This window comes from Trichosurus vulpecula, chromosome 7, assembly GCF_011100635.1.
Source record: "Trichosurus vulpecula isolate mTriVul1 chromosome 7, mTriVul1.pri, whole genome shotgun sequence".
Lineage (NCBI taxonomy): Eukaryota > Metazoa > Chordata > Mammalia > Diprotodontia > Phalangeridae > Trichosurus > Trichosurus vulpecula.
In genome coordinates, this window is record NC_050579.1 from 147,497,810 (window position 1) to 147,514,902 (window position 17,093).

General features: G+C 37.3%; 1 protein-coding gene across 1 annotated transcript in view; it reads left to right on the forward strand.

The window, feature by feature from the left end:
* Positions 1-17,093, forward strand: part of ROS1 (ROS proto-oncogene 1, receptor tyrosine kinase) — a 101,174-nt gene that overhangs the window by 55,952 nt on the left and 28,129 nt on the right. Inside the window, 1 exon segment of the mRNA XM_036768255.1 lies at positions 13,575-13,792. Within this exon segment, the coding sequence (XP_036624150.1) occupies positions 13,575-13,792 (218 nt within the window).

The window sequence follows — 17,093 nt, forward strand, 5'->3', positions numbered from 1 at the left end:
GATGAAGAACTCTTGATTAACTATGCACCAGTCACTGGGCAAGGTGATGAGGATGCAAACACAAAAATAAAACTTTCCCTTTCCTGAAGGAATTTATATTTTATCCTCCTTTATCTACCTCAGAGTGCTTAGTACAGTATAGGATCTGTTGTCAATATTCAAACCATACTTTTTGATTATTTTTCTCTTCTTGTTCACCTTCCCCTCCCTGCCAATAAATGATACCTAACATTTTATTTTCCAACCAAAGGTATTAAATTTATTTTCTTAGCAAATACATTTGACAGGAGCATGTACTTCCAATGGGCAAATATACAGCACAGATTTAGGAACCCAGGAGCAAAAATCTTGCTTCCTTTGGGACAATTAGGAAAACTTGGAAGTGCTCCCCAAATAACTCATCAATACATTTTATAGTTAGAATATTGTCTCAAACTTTGCCATGAAACATCAACAATTATTAAGAGAGTTTCACAGAAATTTTAGAAGTAAGACTCTTAACAGCCACTGTGTAACTACGAACCTTTGATTTCTTTTCACTACATTGTGGTCTAAAATTCAGTTGACTGGTGGATTGCAAGAACCAAAACTATGACAAAAAAAGGAAATCCTCCAAAAATTAATCCTTGCAGCTCTTCATATGTACATGTAGGCTAAAGGGAAAGAGTTACATTCAGAATTATGTCCTTGTGCATATATGGCTTTGGTTTGCTAGATGCCAATGAGATGCTATTTACCCTAAATTTGTTTTCCTATAGGATGAAGAAAAGGGTGAAACCTGTGAGGCTTAATTGATAAGTGATATTGCCTCTTTCATGTCAAATCTGCTATTCTTTTCACTGTTTGTTGTCATTCCTTAAACATTTAATAAAATGTGCAAGGTTTGTATATGAAGGTCTAGCCATGACAAAAGCAACCCTGGCCATTAGGATTTTTATTTTTTAAATGTTCATTTAAGGGTGTTGTTTTAGTATACTTGTTTAATTTCATCAAGATGCAGACAGAGAAGAACAGAAGCAAAACTCTCCTAACAAGGGCTATTTAAAAGGGAGGGGGGAGAATGTCTACACAAATTCCTAGAGATGACCAGACAAACCAAGAAAGCTGAAGGAGACACAGAGGGAATAACTCGTGAGTTGTAATGGACATTTTATAGGGCAAAATTAACTTGTTCAAATAGTTATTATGAACACTTAATTGGCCTTGGCGTTTAAAGTTAAGTTCAGCATAAATCAACTATTAAGTTGGGAGACCAGAAAAGTTCTGGAGAGGTACAGTGAACGAATGATGTTGCTAACCATAGAAAATACCTATCTCTGATCCAGAAAGGGAATGACCATGATCTTTTGGCGATGTTTTCCCTCCTGTTAAGATTCTCAAGGATGCACTTGTCTTTGGTAGCAACATTACAGTTGACTGGATTTCAAGAAAACCCTACCTTGTGCGCAAATAAGAGAGAACCGGAATACAAATATTTGACGTTGATCTTGAATGCAAAGTCAAGTACCCCAGAGGGTTGAACTATGTGTTCAACAATGCTCTCTTTTTACACGTGTCCTCTTAAGGTATGTGAATCATGTCATAGATGTTTATGTTCTAAAAAAGCAGTGTTTGTTCTGATTCACAAATATTTAGTGAATTAAATTTGTCTTCTCATCACATAAGAAAGATATTACAGAGTGGTGTGTTGAGAAGGGTGCTGGATTTGGAATCAGACACCTGGATTCAAGTCCCAACTCTGTCTCTTATTACCCATGGGACCTTGGGTAATTCACTCAAATTCTCTGACCCTCAGTTTCTCCATCTGTAAAAGGAAAGGTTTGAACTAGATGATGTCTTAGGTCTATATCTATGACCCAAAGATCCTATTTGTGAAAAGAAATACTTGAGGCTATTGGCTCAAGGTATGCATTTGCAGTATTCCAGCATATTGATCTGTCTGCCAAAGTTTGAGCACCTAAGGACAAATATGTAGAATTAATTAGGGCAAATTATTAGTTTTTTTTTTCTTCCAAACCTACTCGAATGAAATAGCTAGGCTATTAAGCTAATGAATTGTTTAATTGAATTTGAGTTGGAAGGGGCTACCTGGCTAATGAAGGCTACTTATCAATCGGCCTCCTGTAGATATTATGAAGGAAAAATGATGATAACCTATCTTGCCTAGGAAGTGTGATTCTCCTGGTGCTTCCTACCCATACACCCAACATAAGACTTAAGTTTTAAAGTACCTAGCACACTCCCCGCATGGATTAAACAAGTATGGTTGTCCAGCTGAATTGAAATAAGGCACCCATTCAGGAAGTAAGGAACAACATTACCAAGAATATGAAATAGACATAATTCTTTTTTTCTGTGTAACCTACAAATTTAAAGTCATTAATATTAAATCAAGCAAACAAACATTTATTAAATGCCAAGGCTGTAAAATGAACTCTGTTACATTTGGGGAGCTTGGGGTTGTTGATGCAAAATTTAGATAAATTATGGGCTCTGACCTCAAGAAGCTTAAGATCCAGTAAGGAGATAAGTCACACACTTGGAGGAGGACTGCTTGGTTTTGATCAGCCAGTCAACAAGATTAAGCACATACTACATGCCAGGCATTGTAATAAGTGTGAGGATATAAAGAAAGGCAAATATGTGGCTTGTTCCCACAAGGAGTTCATGTTCTAAGGTGGAAGACAACATGTGAACAACCATGCACATACCAACTATGTATAATATAAATGGGAGGTAAATCTCTGGAGGGAGGCACTGGTAGTGGGAGGGTGGGTGTGGAAGGAGGGTGGGGAAGGTCTCTTAGAAAAGGTAGGATTAGTGCTAAGTATCAAAGGAAGACAGGGGTAGAGGTGAGGAGAGATAGCTTGGAGGACAGCCGACGAAAAGACAAGGAAGTAGAGTGTCATTTGAGAGAACAAGATGGTCAGTGTTACTGGATACTAGCATAAAGTGTAAGAAGACTGGAAGGGTAGGATTAAAAGTTCTAAGTGTTTGTGATATTAAAAACCATTCAGAAGCCATCTTGCACGGTGACTGAAGTCTTTAATATTCAGAGCTTTAGTTGAAAATGCTTTCCTAGGGAATTTCTGTAATATATTTGGATAATGTTAGGCTTACAGTGACTCTTCAGTGCAGTGAATAGAGAGCACCGGCCCTGGAGTCAGGAGGACCTGAATTCAAATCTGGTCTTAGACACTTGACATACTTACTAGCTGTGTGACCTTGGGCAAGTCATTTAACCCCAATTGCCCTGCGTCTCCCCTCCAAAAAAGTAGTTCCCTTGGGCCTTAATCTTTATGCTACTAACTCACAATGATGTGATGTTTTAAGGTTTACAAGGCACTTTGTTCAAAACAGCCCTGGGAGGTATACCCAAGTATGATGAAACCCATTTTACAGAGAGGAAGGACAGAGAAGTGAAATTACTTATCTAAAGTATGTAGCTTATAAGTATCAGAGCCAAGATTTGTCCCTAGGCAGGGGGGTGCTGGACAAAGCTGAACAATTTTCAGTGTGAGTATGTATAGATTTACAACTTGGAATCAGCAAATACTACAAATTAGGGCTTGGTTTATTGTTTTATTGATTTCTCTAGGCAAAGTGATGGAGGAAATGTTAATAATGCAGATTAGACTTAAATGTGTGTCATGCATACATATTTATTTATTTGTTTGAGAGCTAGTTGTTAAGCATTTACCAGTATAATACTGTACTCCTTACTCAAAGTATAGAGTTATCAGTTAAGTAGGATTCTTAATTGAGAGGCAATGTAGGGTAGTAGATAGAGGACCTTGTCTCAGAGTCAGGAACATATGGGTTCAAGTTCTGCCTTTGACACAAATTGTCTGTGTGACCCTTGGCAAATCACTTAACCTCTCATTGCCTCTCTAAGACTGTAACTTACAGTAGAGTTCCTGGAATCAGTGGAGGGAGTTTTCATACAGGGATTACCCTGCCCACACGAAATTATAGATCCCATTGTCTCTCCTTTGCAAATTACAATACAGAATTCTTTAGGTGTTTATCATGATACATAAAAATACCAAGACAATTGTAAGGAAATTGTATGAAATCATACAACGCTATTGAGAAATAGCTTGATATAGTGGCTACAGAACTGGCCTTGAAGCCGGGAAGACCCAGCTTCAAGACTTGCCGCAATTATATATTGGCTATTTTGACTTTGCCCAAGTCATTTAACCTCTTCAGGCTCTAGGTAACTCTCTAAAACCTTAAGTCCAGAGAATTTTCCACTTTACATTAGCAGAGGTAAATTCCTCATCTAGGGATTCCTTATACCAATGAAATCATAGATTTAACTCTCATTCCTATCCTGCATAATTCTGCTGAGTTCATTCGAGCTATGTCTGTTCTTTAGAAAGATCCCACTATCCCCATCTATAAGGCTGGGTTAGTACATTTTGGAAAACACTATTTGGTAGCAGGGGCTTGTGGAGGAAAATTTTTGGAAAACTAAGGGGATTAAAAAAATTCTTTTTTCATTTTTAGAATTAATCACAACATTGAATTTCTAAACACAGATTAATCTATGCTGGGAAAAAGTATGAAACAGGTTGTATGATATAAAGTTTAATAACAATGTGTAGTTTTATCTGAATGTAATTGTAGGCATAGATTTGAAGTTGTGTAATTTAGAACCCATCTGAAATAATTCAAATTTGGAAGTTTCTTTTTTTTTTTTCAGTTTTGCTTAGCCCTAAACTAAATGCAAGCCCTAAACTCTTCTTGTTAGGAAAATAACTTGATGGTGAAGTTGGCCCATTGTGATTATTTTATGAATGAATTATAAACATTTTAATATTTAATGTTAATAGCATTAATGTTTTCATTAATATTATTAATATTTGATATGTTTATATTTTATTTGCAAACATTGAATTGTTTCTTTTTGTTTATACTCATCATCTTTGAAAATGATCATAACCTGAAATGACAATGAAATGATATAAATCTGAAATTCAACAGATATAGCAAGACAATTTTCTACACAGTTTTAGACAAGAAAACTTGCGAAATATGCTTCGGCCTTTACCATATCATTAAACATTTTATCAACAGGATCGGCAGTTGGCAGCCTAAGTGTTGATAGACAATTTATATATATATATATGATATATATGTGTGTGTGTGTGTGTGTGTGTGTATACATATGCACACACACACACATATATATTTATATACACACACGTGCACGTGCGCGCGCACACACACACACACACACACACACACACACACATTGGACTATCACGACAGAAGTCAGCCCTGTGATTTACCAAGCTGAGAAAGGAAGTGGTACCATAACCTCACAAGTGCTCACTCCAAGGCATATAATCGAAGCCTCTTCCAGTTAATAGTCTCCTTTATTATCAGAGTAGTAGAACTAGTTGACTCAGAAATAACGTCGTGTTTTCCATAATTCTCTCTTCTCAGGTATTCATCGTGTGTGTGCGCGCGCGCGCGCACGTGTGTTTGTATGTTTGATGTCTCCTTGGTTCCCACATTGCATTGCCTCCTGGTGGGAAGTATGATTGATGTTTGTACTGGACCTCTCATTAATCCTATTTATAAATGGGGTCTTACCGTTACTTTCATTTAATGGTAACTGTCACAGTTAATGATAGCACTCTATTATTTCTCATTCTTTGTCCCTTTCTGCTTCCTTGTCTTCTCTTTCTTTCATTTTTCTTCTCCTTTCTTCCTTATCTCCTTCCCAGGCTGCTCATTTCTGCATATTTCATGAATTGCTTTTAGCTTTAAGGGTGCTTGTCCTGTAAATGCCTTGTGTGCCTTGCATTTTCTGCTCTGTAAGCACAATGAGCAGTTGTGTTCCATGTAAGCCCATTTTACTGCTGGTTCAGTACTCTTTCCATTTTAAGACCTCTCAAGGGTTTTTCTATCTTCACTTCCACTATAGAATAATGTAATCTATAGCACAGAAGAAAAACAAAGAAGGAAAGGATGAAAAAACTCTCCTTTTCTAAATAGAATGACACACATACAAGAAAACCAAACGAAAGATGGGTGAGTTAGGGTCCTATATTTAGCACAACAAATAAAATAAGGATTTTTTAAAAATCAGGCAATTACAGCTTTAAAAATATTATGAGCAACACATGTGTGGCTTTCAGCAAATTTAACTTTCCCAGACCTCAGTTTCCTCATCTATAAAATAAGGGAATTTAACTTTCCCAGACCTCAGTTTCCTCATCTATAAAATAAGGGAATTATATATTAGATGGCCTCGGAGGTCCATTCCAGACCTAGATCTATGGTCTTTGTGAGTCAGGTATATATATATATCTGTGTGTGTGTGTATGTGTATATATACATATATACACCACAATATATGTGTGTATATATGTATGTATTTATGTATATATATGTATATTTATTATTCTTAGCATGAAGTTATTAAATATCTTGTGTAATGTTTATGGCTAGAAATGAATTTGAAAATATAATGCTTCTCTGGAATCCAGATGTTTGCCGGTATAATGTTTCTTAGGCAGATAACCCTGGCATAATGTTTCTTAGCCAATGGCTCAGTGAATAGAGAGCTGAGCCTACAGTCAGGAAGACCTGATTGCAAGTTGACCCTCAGATACTCACTAGCTCTATGACCCTGGGAAAGTCACAACTCTCTTTGCTTTATTCCACTGGAGAAAGAAATGGCAAACCACTCCAATATCTTTGCCAAGAAAACCCAATGAAGAGTACTGGCACTGGTCCAAGGGGTCACGAAGAGTCAGATATGACTGAACAACAATGTGTATATATTCATATTTATTATTCTTAGTATGGAGTCATTAAGAATCTTTTGTGAAATTTTTATGGCTAGAAATAAATTTGAAAATGAAAAAAACACGATTTTCTGGTATCCTTCCTTTTAATCCTGTTGAAAAGGAAACTTTAAATATGGAAATACATAAACTCTGAGGTTACATGAGCTCCCTCTGCTGGCTAATCTTAATACTTAGACTTAGAGGACATTTCCCTTTGAAGTTTTTTGTGCCTCCAGATTTTAAAGAACTCTGTCGAATTGTCTCAGTCAATATTTTTGACAACTCCATTTTATCTTTTGAAATTAAAATATTAGTTATTTCAACCTGAGAAAAGTCAAAGTAGGGGTAATGTGGAAAAAAACAATTTAACTTTTAGGCTGGTTATTTGCTATAAAAATACACAACTTGTGTCCAACATCATGTTGAATAAATTAATGGGTATAGCCTCTCTAAAAAGTGTGCTAATCCTTAGTGTCTTCCATATCTTCACCATCAGTACAGAAGCAAGGGATGCCATAAAGGGCAGGATTGAGGCTCATTTTTGTAATATTCTTTGTTTGATGTTTTGTCATGGCAAAAGAATTCATCACCAAAGGACCAGACTTCTAGTGATGAGCTTTTCCATACTTTGCCAGGCTGGGCCTCAGAATGCAAATATAAGTTGTTGCCAGAATTGTCCTTGGAGTATTTTCAGTGCGGAGGACCTACCAGAGGTAGGGTTCCATTGGCATAGCCTCTATCCCATAATTAAGCATCAGAATAGAACTAAATGTAAGCTTCACGTTCAGTGATCAAATGAGTAGCCACAGTTTTGGAGGAGCTAAATCTAGCCAGGATGAATATGTGCCTGAGAGCGATGAATAATTGATAAACTGATAGCCTATGTGTTTTCCTCATAATCACATCGAGAGATCAAAAATGTCACCAGATGGCTCGGGGGACTCCTTATGGTGGAAATATTTTGTTTTTCAGTTGTTTTAGTTGTGTCTGATTCATCATGACCCCATTTGGGGTTTTCTTGGCAAGGATACTGGAGTGGTTTGCCATTTCCTTCTCCAGCTCATTTTACAGATGAGGAAACTGAGGCAAACAGAGTGGAGTGACTTGCCAATGGTCACACAGTTGGTAAGTTTCTGAGGCTGGATTTGAACTCAGGTTTTCCTGATTCCAGGCCCCATATTCTATCCACTGTGCCACCTAGTTGCCCATGGTGGAAGTATAGGAGGTCATAAAACAGACAGATTGGAATTTATATTGATGAGCACACAGAGTGTTGAAGTAAATATAATAGCTGTCGTTTTAATAGCACTTCAAAGTACGCAAAATGCTTCATTTATATTATCTCATTTGTTTCTTATAATGACATTCTGAATTAGGTCCTATTCATATTTCCATTTTCTAGGTGAGGATAGGGAGGCTCAGAGAAGTTGATTTGCCCAGAGTCTCACCTGGGGAAGTATCTGAAGCAGGATTCAAACACAACTATTCTTGAATCCAAGTTGTAAGTTCTATTCACTATACCATTCTCTGAGAGTATTGACAGATGTCTTCTAAATGCCCTTTCAAGTCTAAAATTCTGTGATTTTACCAGTTGCTTAGAATGTCAGAGAGGTACCTGTAGGATTCATGCAGGTTAACCACATTTCCTATAACCTACATATGTCTTTCTATATCCTGCTCCCAACTGTTTGTATACTATTCCGTGTTGTGGAAAACATAATTTGATTCTGCAATCAGACTTGTATTCAATTTCCAAATCTTAATTGACTAAATAAATAACAAGTCTCCTAGAGACTACCCCCACCCCAAATTTCTATACTTGCTAAAGGGATACCTTATATAAAACGTTTCGGTAATCTAGTTAAAGGTAATTATGTTAAATTTTCTGTATAATTAAGAGATATTAGAATTTATTTAAATCATGTCATCTTCTTATTTGTCATGTATTTTTGTATAGTTCATCATATCATTATGAAGCATACCTTGTATAGTTACAAAGCTTATTCATGTGCATTATCTTATCTGATCCTCTCATAAATATTCTATATAAGGTAGAAGGGCAAATGTTATCCTCAGAATCAACTGAAGCTCAAAGAGATTAAATCACATGCCTTGTGCAGACTCACGCAGCTACCAAATGGTCTATCCCAGGACTAGAACCCAAGTCTTTTTAGCTTTAAAAGCACCATATCACATAATCGCTTCGTATATTTGTCACAGATGTTTTCAGAGCATGCCAACTACCAACAGTTTCTGTGTATTTAATGAACTGATTTTAAGTCTTGAGCTTATCCTTAGTGTTGAATTCCTCAAATGCTTCTGTCTTCTGAAGTGTTTTTTTTTTGAGATCGCCATGACATAGTGGTAAGAATACTGAGTTTGGAATCATAGGATGTGTTAAAATTCTGGCCCTGATAATTACTTCTTGCATGACCTTAAGTTAGTCACTTAAATTCCTTGGCCTGTTTTCTCATCTGTCAAAAATTCAGGGAGTCGGTCTTTAAGCTCCCTAAGACCTTAGATAAGTCCTTTATTTCCCCTCTCTAATCCTCAATTTCATTATCTGTAAAGTGAAGGGGTTGGATTAAATGATCTCTAAGATCCCTTCCAGATTTAAATCTATGAACCCATAATGCCAGTGAGCCTTTAAATCTATGAGCTGATAACGATCCCATAATCATTCCTAAGAATTCATTGTCTTATCCTTCATTTCAGAAAAAAACTTTTCTGGCTCTGGCTTCCACCATTGGGGCATCAACCATACTCAGTGCTACCAACACCAGCTTTGCCATCAACTTGCCCCCTGCCAAAACAAACCTGACATTCTGTGGTTATAATATAATATCAACATATCTGATGTGTTACAAAGAAATTAGTAACAGGACAGACAACTTGGACATGGAGTCAATGATAACACTAGAGTTATTAAATACTCTGTCTTTAACCTTGTCTAGGGTTACTAGGTAACTTCTAGGCATATACCTTGAGAAGATCAAAGATATTTTTGAAGATATCCTATATACAACAAAATGTTATAGCAGCCCATTTTGTACTACCAAAGAACTGGAAACAAAGTAGATCTCTATCAATTCAGAAAATGGCTCAACAAATTGTGGTATATGAATGCAGTATAGTATTACTGCTGCATTGAAAATGATGAATATGAAGACTGTAGCGAGACGTGGGAAGACTTACATAACTGATGCAAAGTGAAATATACATAACCAGGAAAACAACATAGGCAGTAAATACAAAAAAGTAAATGAGAAGAGCAACAACAAAAACAAAATGCTGTGTGAATGTTGTATAATTATAATGATAGGTTGAGTTGTGGTTTGTCCTTTGTTCTTGGAGAGGACCATGACATCAGAAAGAGGATGACGTGACTTGCAAGTGAATTGGGATTTCAGTGAGGCAGGCTGTGCAAAGTCACCAGCTTCACTGTCTCCTCCAGAGCCATCTGGATCCAGTGGCCAGATATAGATCAGGATGAATGGAGATGGCAGGGGGTGTAGTGGGAGACCTTAGCCTTTTTAAGCTAAGGTCTTTCCGAGTTCTCACTTTGATTGAGGCAATGCTCCTCCAGTGAAAGACGAGATAGGAGAAGACATGTACCTTTGCAGAGGAGAGGGACTAGAGAGGTGGAATACAACATATACTGTTGGACTTGGCTGATGTGTTGGTTGGTTTTGCTGAAATGCTTTTCTCTCTCTTTTGTATTCTTTGTTATTAGAAATATATTGGGCAGAGGGATATATTGGGAAATGAATGCTATGTGAAAATATATCAACAAATTTTAAAAGAAATTATTTTGCATTTACTCAGTGTTTACTTGTCTGTGTACTCTTTGTATCATCCCTGTCTTCCCAGTAGAATGTGAGACAACAAAGAATAAAGGGAAAAGTGCTAGTTTTATAGTAATAAGGCTTAAGTCCTTAATAAATATTTGTTAACTTGGATTGAATTTGCATATGTTATCACAAATAAACCTCAGAGAAATTCTTTGAGGTATATTAGATAGACATTATTATCCCACTTTTATAGGTGAGAAAACTGAGACTTAGGGAGGTGATGACCATGTACATGGTTGTTGCTGTTTAGTTGTCTCAGCTGTGTCCTGCTCTTTGTGACTCCATTTGGGGTTTTCTTGGCAAAGATATTGGGGTAGTTTGCGATTATTTCTCTAGCTCATTTTACAGATGAGGAAAGTGAAGCGAACAGGGTTAAGTGACTTGCCCAGGGTTACACAGCTAGTATCTATGGCCATATTTGAACTCAGAAATATGAGTCTTCCTGACTACAGGCTTGGCACTCTATCCACTGCACCACCTAGCCATCGACCAAGTTAATAGGATTGTTTTAATTGTCAATAATTCAGTTCATTCATGTGAGCTCTCTCTCTCTCTCTCTCCCTCTCTCTCTCTCTCTCTCTCTCTCTCTCTCTCTCTCTCTCTCTCACACACACACACACCCACACACTTAAATAAAATTTGATCCTCACAACAATCCTGTAAGGTAGGTGCCATTATTATCCTCATATTACAGATACAGAGACTGAAGAGTATAAATGATTTGTCCAGTGTCACACAAGTGGGAGAGACAGCATTTGAACTTAGAACTTCCTGATTCCAAGTACAGTGCCTTAACCACTGTACCCTGCTATATCTCCAGATGACTGAAATAACCACAATATTTCCTATTGTTATTGATATCTTCTTGATTTTATCAGATGGGAATTTGGTGACCTATTTCCATTTCATAATGCTTCACCAGCAATCAGCTGGAGGAACAAATTCCAGGGCTCTAGATGCCCTAAGATTAACTATGCAACAGTATGTGTCTCGATCAGAAAGTTCTCCCAGCTATTTGCTGTTTCCTACCCTTCAAGTTGAGAGAACAGTTATTTTCAATATAGCACCTAATCTGTCATTTTCTTACATGACAAATGAATTTCTCTTATATGCCTGGCTTCCCTCCCACATTAGACTAATCATTTCCATTTTTAAAACAAAACATTGCAATTCTGACCTCAGATACTAATTCCCCCAAATTCATTATAGGAATTTCAGGAGAACATAGTTCTTATTGAAGGTTTAAATCCATGTTCACATTACATGACATGGATACCATAAGAAACTATTACTCAGATTCTCTGGAACAATTGCTTCTGGGGAAAGAACTCTTTGGAGCTCTTTCTCTTTGGAAACTAAGGGGGGAGATAGTGTTAAATAACCAGCATTATTTTCGCTTTCTACTGTGGATTTCTGTTTTCATCCTTTAGTCTCTCACACATCTTCTTGGTGCTTATTTTAGAAAATTTTTGATTGTTGTAGGAAGCCTTAGCTTAAAGAGAACTTTTTCATTTTGCTGGTTGGAAGTATGATGTTTGTACTGGGCAGCAAGTGGATGATCATTAACTCTGTTTATAAATGAGGTCTTGCCACTCACTTGGATAGCTTTTCCCACAAAGCTGGACTTCCAGGTAAACCAGAAATTCCCAAATTACTGGAGGAGAATGAAAATTTGGGACAGTGGGAAAAAGCCAGTGATAATGGGAGCAGTCCAACTACCATATCTGTGAGATCAGGTAAAGACCACTCATACTTGTGGTATGGACTGACCCTAACCCTAATTCTGAGGTACTGTCATGTATCTATGTTATGCCTTCAGAACAGTACCCTGTCCAGACCAGAGAATGTACTTTAGAAATGTGGAACTGCGTTGGGTGTCATTCAAGACCCTAGTCCACCATTTCATTCTAAACCATGTGAATGTGACAAATGAACATGTTCCATCTAAATGAAGGAAGGGTGTGTGTGTGTGTGTGTGTGTGTGTGTGTGTGTGTGTGTGTTGAAGGGTCAGAGTGGAAGATTTGAAAACCAATACTACATGCTCAGAAACATATTCCTTGTTTCACCACACAGTGTCGCCCGCCTCCCACATAGTCAGCCCTTGGCTGTTATACGAGGGACTGAGCCTCAGGAAAACCAACTTAAATCCCTCCCTAACCCTTTCCCCCTCAAAGAATTTTGCTAACACCCCGTAAGGTAAAGTGGTGGAGCTAAAATGATAGTTTTAAGGAAAATGGATCCAGAACCTAAAGAGACATGGTCTAATAGGTGATGATTATCGTAAGATGATGACCTTTCTGGTGGATGTCCATGGTGACATTTCAGTATTATCTTACATTGGCTGTACCGCTGGAGTTGTGCCATTCAGCATCGGATATCTCATTGAGCTGGAATTAGGGGATGACTTTTTCCATCACGTAGAATGCCCAGAATGATAAAGATATAAAGTTGATCCTAGCAGAGAGGCTTCTAGGCAGCTTATTCACTTAACTGTTTTCAAAAATGATACACTAGGTTACTTTTAATTTGAAAATGAGTTAATTTATCTTCTACTGAAAGACTAATAGAGAACACATTAATTTCCCTTCCCCCTCACCCCATTTTGGTGCTACTATAAAACCCAAGGTGATTTTTCTTTTGGTCTTTCTTTTACTACCAGAAGCAGTTCACTTCATTAACAAAACTGTGCTCTCAAATACCAAGTTCTTAGTATCCTGGAGCTAAATGGACCTGCAGAATCAGTTTGCTTTCAAATTGCAATCACCCCTCACTCTCCAATTCCTAAAACACCTTTAAATCAAAGTAAGCTTCCAAATAGAAGTCTTTCCCTCTCTGCTACTCATATTTATGGTGAAAAAAAGATATATGTTCAAAGTACAGTGAACTTCTTCAATAAACATAAAATCCATGTCTAAGGCAGCCTCCAAGCTCAAGATCCTGAAATGGCTAAGAAAATTCACTTTTCAGTTCTTATCTGTCACCCTGAAGAGATAGTGAGACACTCTGAGGGTGTTGAAACATTTGACATTCTAAGGCAACCTTACATCATGATTCCAGGAAATACTAGTTTGCAATTAGACTGGAGGCCTCTGGCTAATGCCGACCTCATCAACTTTTGGTTTGAAGTCCAGAAGGTGAAGAATATCCTTTTATGTGTACATTTTTTTTCAGCTTGGAAGATGTTGGGAGCACTTTTATACTTCTACAATAATTATCTCAAATTATTAGATAGATACAAAACAAGTCATTGTCTCTGGCATGCCATTTAAATGCCTGCAGGTATAAACTGGGCAGAGAGATGGCACAGTGGATAGTGTGCCAGGCCTGGAGTCAGGAAGACTCTTCAGGTGGTCAAGCTTGGCCTCAGACACTTACTAGCTGTGTGACCCTGGACAAGTCACTTAACCCTATTAGCCTCAGTTTCCTCATCTGTAAAATGAGCTGGAGAAGAGCACGGCAAACTGTTCCAGTATCTTTGCCAAGAAGACACCAAACGGGGTCATGGAGAGTTGGACAAGGCTGAAAAATGGTCTGAACATCAACGACAAGGTATGAACTGTCACCTTATTAAGACTCAGTTCTGATTATGCTCTAAAGATTCCTGAAGGGCATTTTTCCACACCTGCAGATCAGATCTGGCCAAGTTATTCTACAATGTTTCTTTGGCCACAGTGCTCTTGGCACAGTTCATGGATTTAAAATTCACAACTTATAAAATTTGGGAAAATAATCTGTTGTAATAAAAACTCATATTAATATAGTCTTTTACTAAGCACTTTCCCGCAGCAATTGGATGAGGTAGTTAGTTCAAGTATCATCTCTGCTTTACAAATGAAGATACAAGGTCTCAGAAAGGTGCAATTACTTGCTCGCAGTCACACGGTTGAGCCCATCCACATCTTCTGATTTTTAATCAAGTGTTCTTTCTTTCCACTGTACCTTATGGTGACTAGTGTGCTCTCAGCCATTTTAAATATTATGTGAAGTCTTAGGAAGGAACTACAATGTTTGACCTATTCATTCTAAACATGGCTGATAGATGTTGCTTTGATTTTTATGGAGAATGGCCATTTTAAAAAAATGGACTATCAATTGTCAGGTAAATATCCATAGAAATTCAGTAAAGATTAGACTAGATGATTTCTAAATTCCATTCCAAAGCCAAGATTTTGTCAAGCAGTCTCATTGAATCGTCGCTTGATGGAGAGCCTACAATGGCTTCAAACGTGTCACTCTTAGAAAGAGGTCTTACATTGATGATAATAGTTAATATTTATATAGTACTTTCAGGTTTGCAAAGCACTTAGTATATAGGAGCTTGTTGGTTCTTCACAACAGTCTTGTAAGATATGTGCTATTATCATCTCCACTTAACAGACATAAGCATTGAAGCTTAAATGACTTGCCTAGGATCACACAACTAATCAATATTTTAAGCAGAATGTGAACCCAAGTCTTTCCAGCTCCAGGTCCATGGTGCTATCAATTATGCCATACTGCTTGCACGATAACATCTATGTTGCTCTTCTGTTATTGCTGATATACGTATCATTGTTGTTCAGTCGTGCTTGACTCTTCAAGACCCTGTGGACCATAGTGTGCCAATACTACCCGAGGGGCTGAAAAATACTAGAGTGGTTTGCCATTCCCTCCTCCATTGGATTAGGGCAAATAGAGGTCAAGTGACTTGCCCAGGTTCATGCAGCTAGTGAGTATCTGAGATTGGATTTGAACTCATGTCTTCCTGACTCCAGGCTCAGCTGTCTATCCAATGAGCCACCTACCTGCCTCAGATATACATATACCTATACGTATACATAAATACATGGAAATTAGTTATTACTGTACTTCTTTTTTAGTAATTTCTAGTATAGCTATTGTATATATTATATTACTTAGTATTGACATGACTTCATAGTCTCTTTTAAAATAAAGTTGGTTTTTTCCCAAGGTGGCAAAAAAATCTTGACAAATTCTCTTCTATTTTTGCAGTAATAATGAGGAAGTAGTTTATTATCTCCCCCTTTTTTGTATGAAATATATGCAGGTTATTAAGCAATATTGCCAAGCATTTAACAAGTGGATGTTGATAACAAATGCTATAATTTCATGGGATTTAGTCACTCAATAATAATTACTGGCTTTTAACAATTACTGACATTTTTATATTACTTTAAAATTTACGAGGCACTTTAGAGATACTATTGTCACTTGAGCTTCAGTGAAACAGGCACTACAGGTATTATAATTTCCATTTTATAGATGAGGAAACTGAGGATCAGAAAGATGGTGATTTGCTGTTGAATACCAGCATTCTAAGTTCAGTATAATATACACAATTCAATACTGCCCTAATATGCCCTTACCATATTTTCTCAGATCATGGAATCATTGATCTAGAGCCAGAAAGGAATTTAGAGGTCATCTGGTCCAAGAATCTCAGGCACAAAGAGATTAAGTCAGTGACTTGCCCATGGTCACATAGGTAGTAAATAGTAGAACCAAAATTTCAACCCAGTTTCTGTACCTTCAAATCTATTTATTTCCTACTGTCCCACACTACCTCCCAACTGTAACACACTAAAAAAAAATCTTTTGAATGCAAGTTTGGTAGTAGACTGCGTCTGTCTTTCAGAGACAAGCCTAGTTCAAAGAATCTTATCGCCAACAAGCTTGGCTGCCAGGTGATGACTTTCTAGCCACTTACCAAACCATCTACTAACTGGATGCAGTGGCAATGTTCTGCATCAGAGCAGGAAATACCTATAATGGTGAAGTTCTAAATCCATGGAGTAATTAAGAAAACATATTCATTTGCACACCTCTGAACACCCAATATTATTTGATGATGACAGTAAAATACTATTAGGCTTCTAAGAGTACTGACAAATGATGGCTAGCCAGAAAGTTTTGCATTCTTTGAGCAACTTGAACTTACCACATAATGAATGTGCTTCTGGGAACTAATCCTGTAGCACCATACATTCACACCTCTTGAGTTCAGGTGCTGAAAGATGAAGCAGAGTGGAAGAATTGTATTGAAGGATTTCCTTGGAGTCAAAAAGGATGGGAGATGGTTCATTAATTGTACCTTTTGCTCCTCTTCGTACATCTTTAAAATGAGGGGCTTGCTCTTGATTTTTCTAAAAATATGACTTACATGTGATAAACTATCCGAGATGGGAGAACAGAGTTGCACTTAAAATTTTATAGATTAAGATTAGAAAAAAAACCAAGTAATTTTGCATCAAACATTTTTCACAAGGGAGCAAATGTGAATTTGGTTTTTCCCCAGTTATCCATGATTTGTTCAAAAAGATGCCAAAGTTTCTGATTTTCTGACTCTGTGATATTACAAGCCTGAGCAAAGTAGCTTGAAAATACTTTCTGAGCATAAATGTTGGCCTCGTTCATAGGCCCCTGACTCCCTTGTGA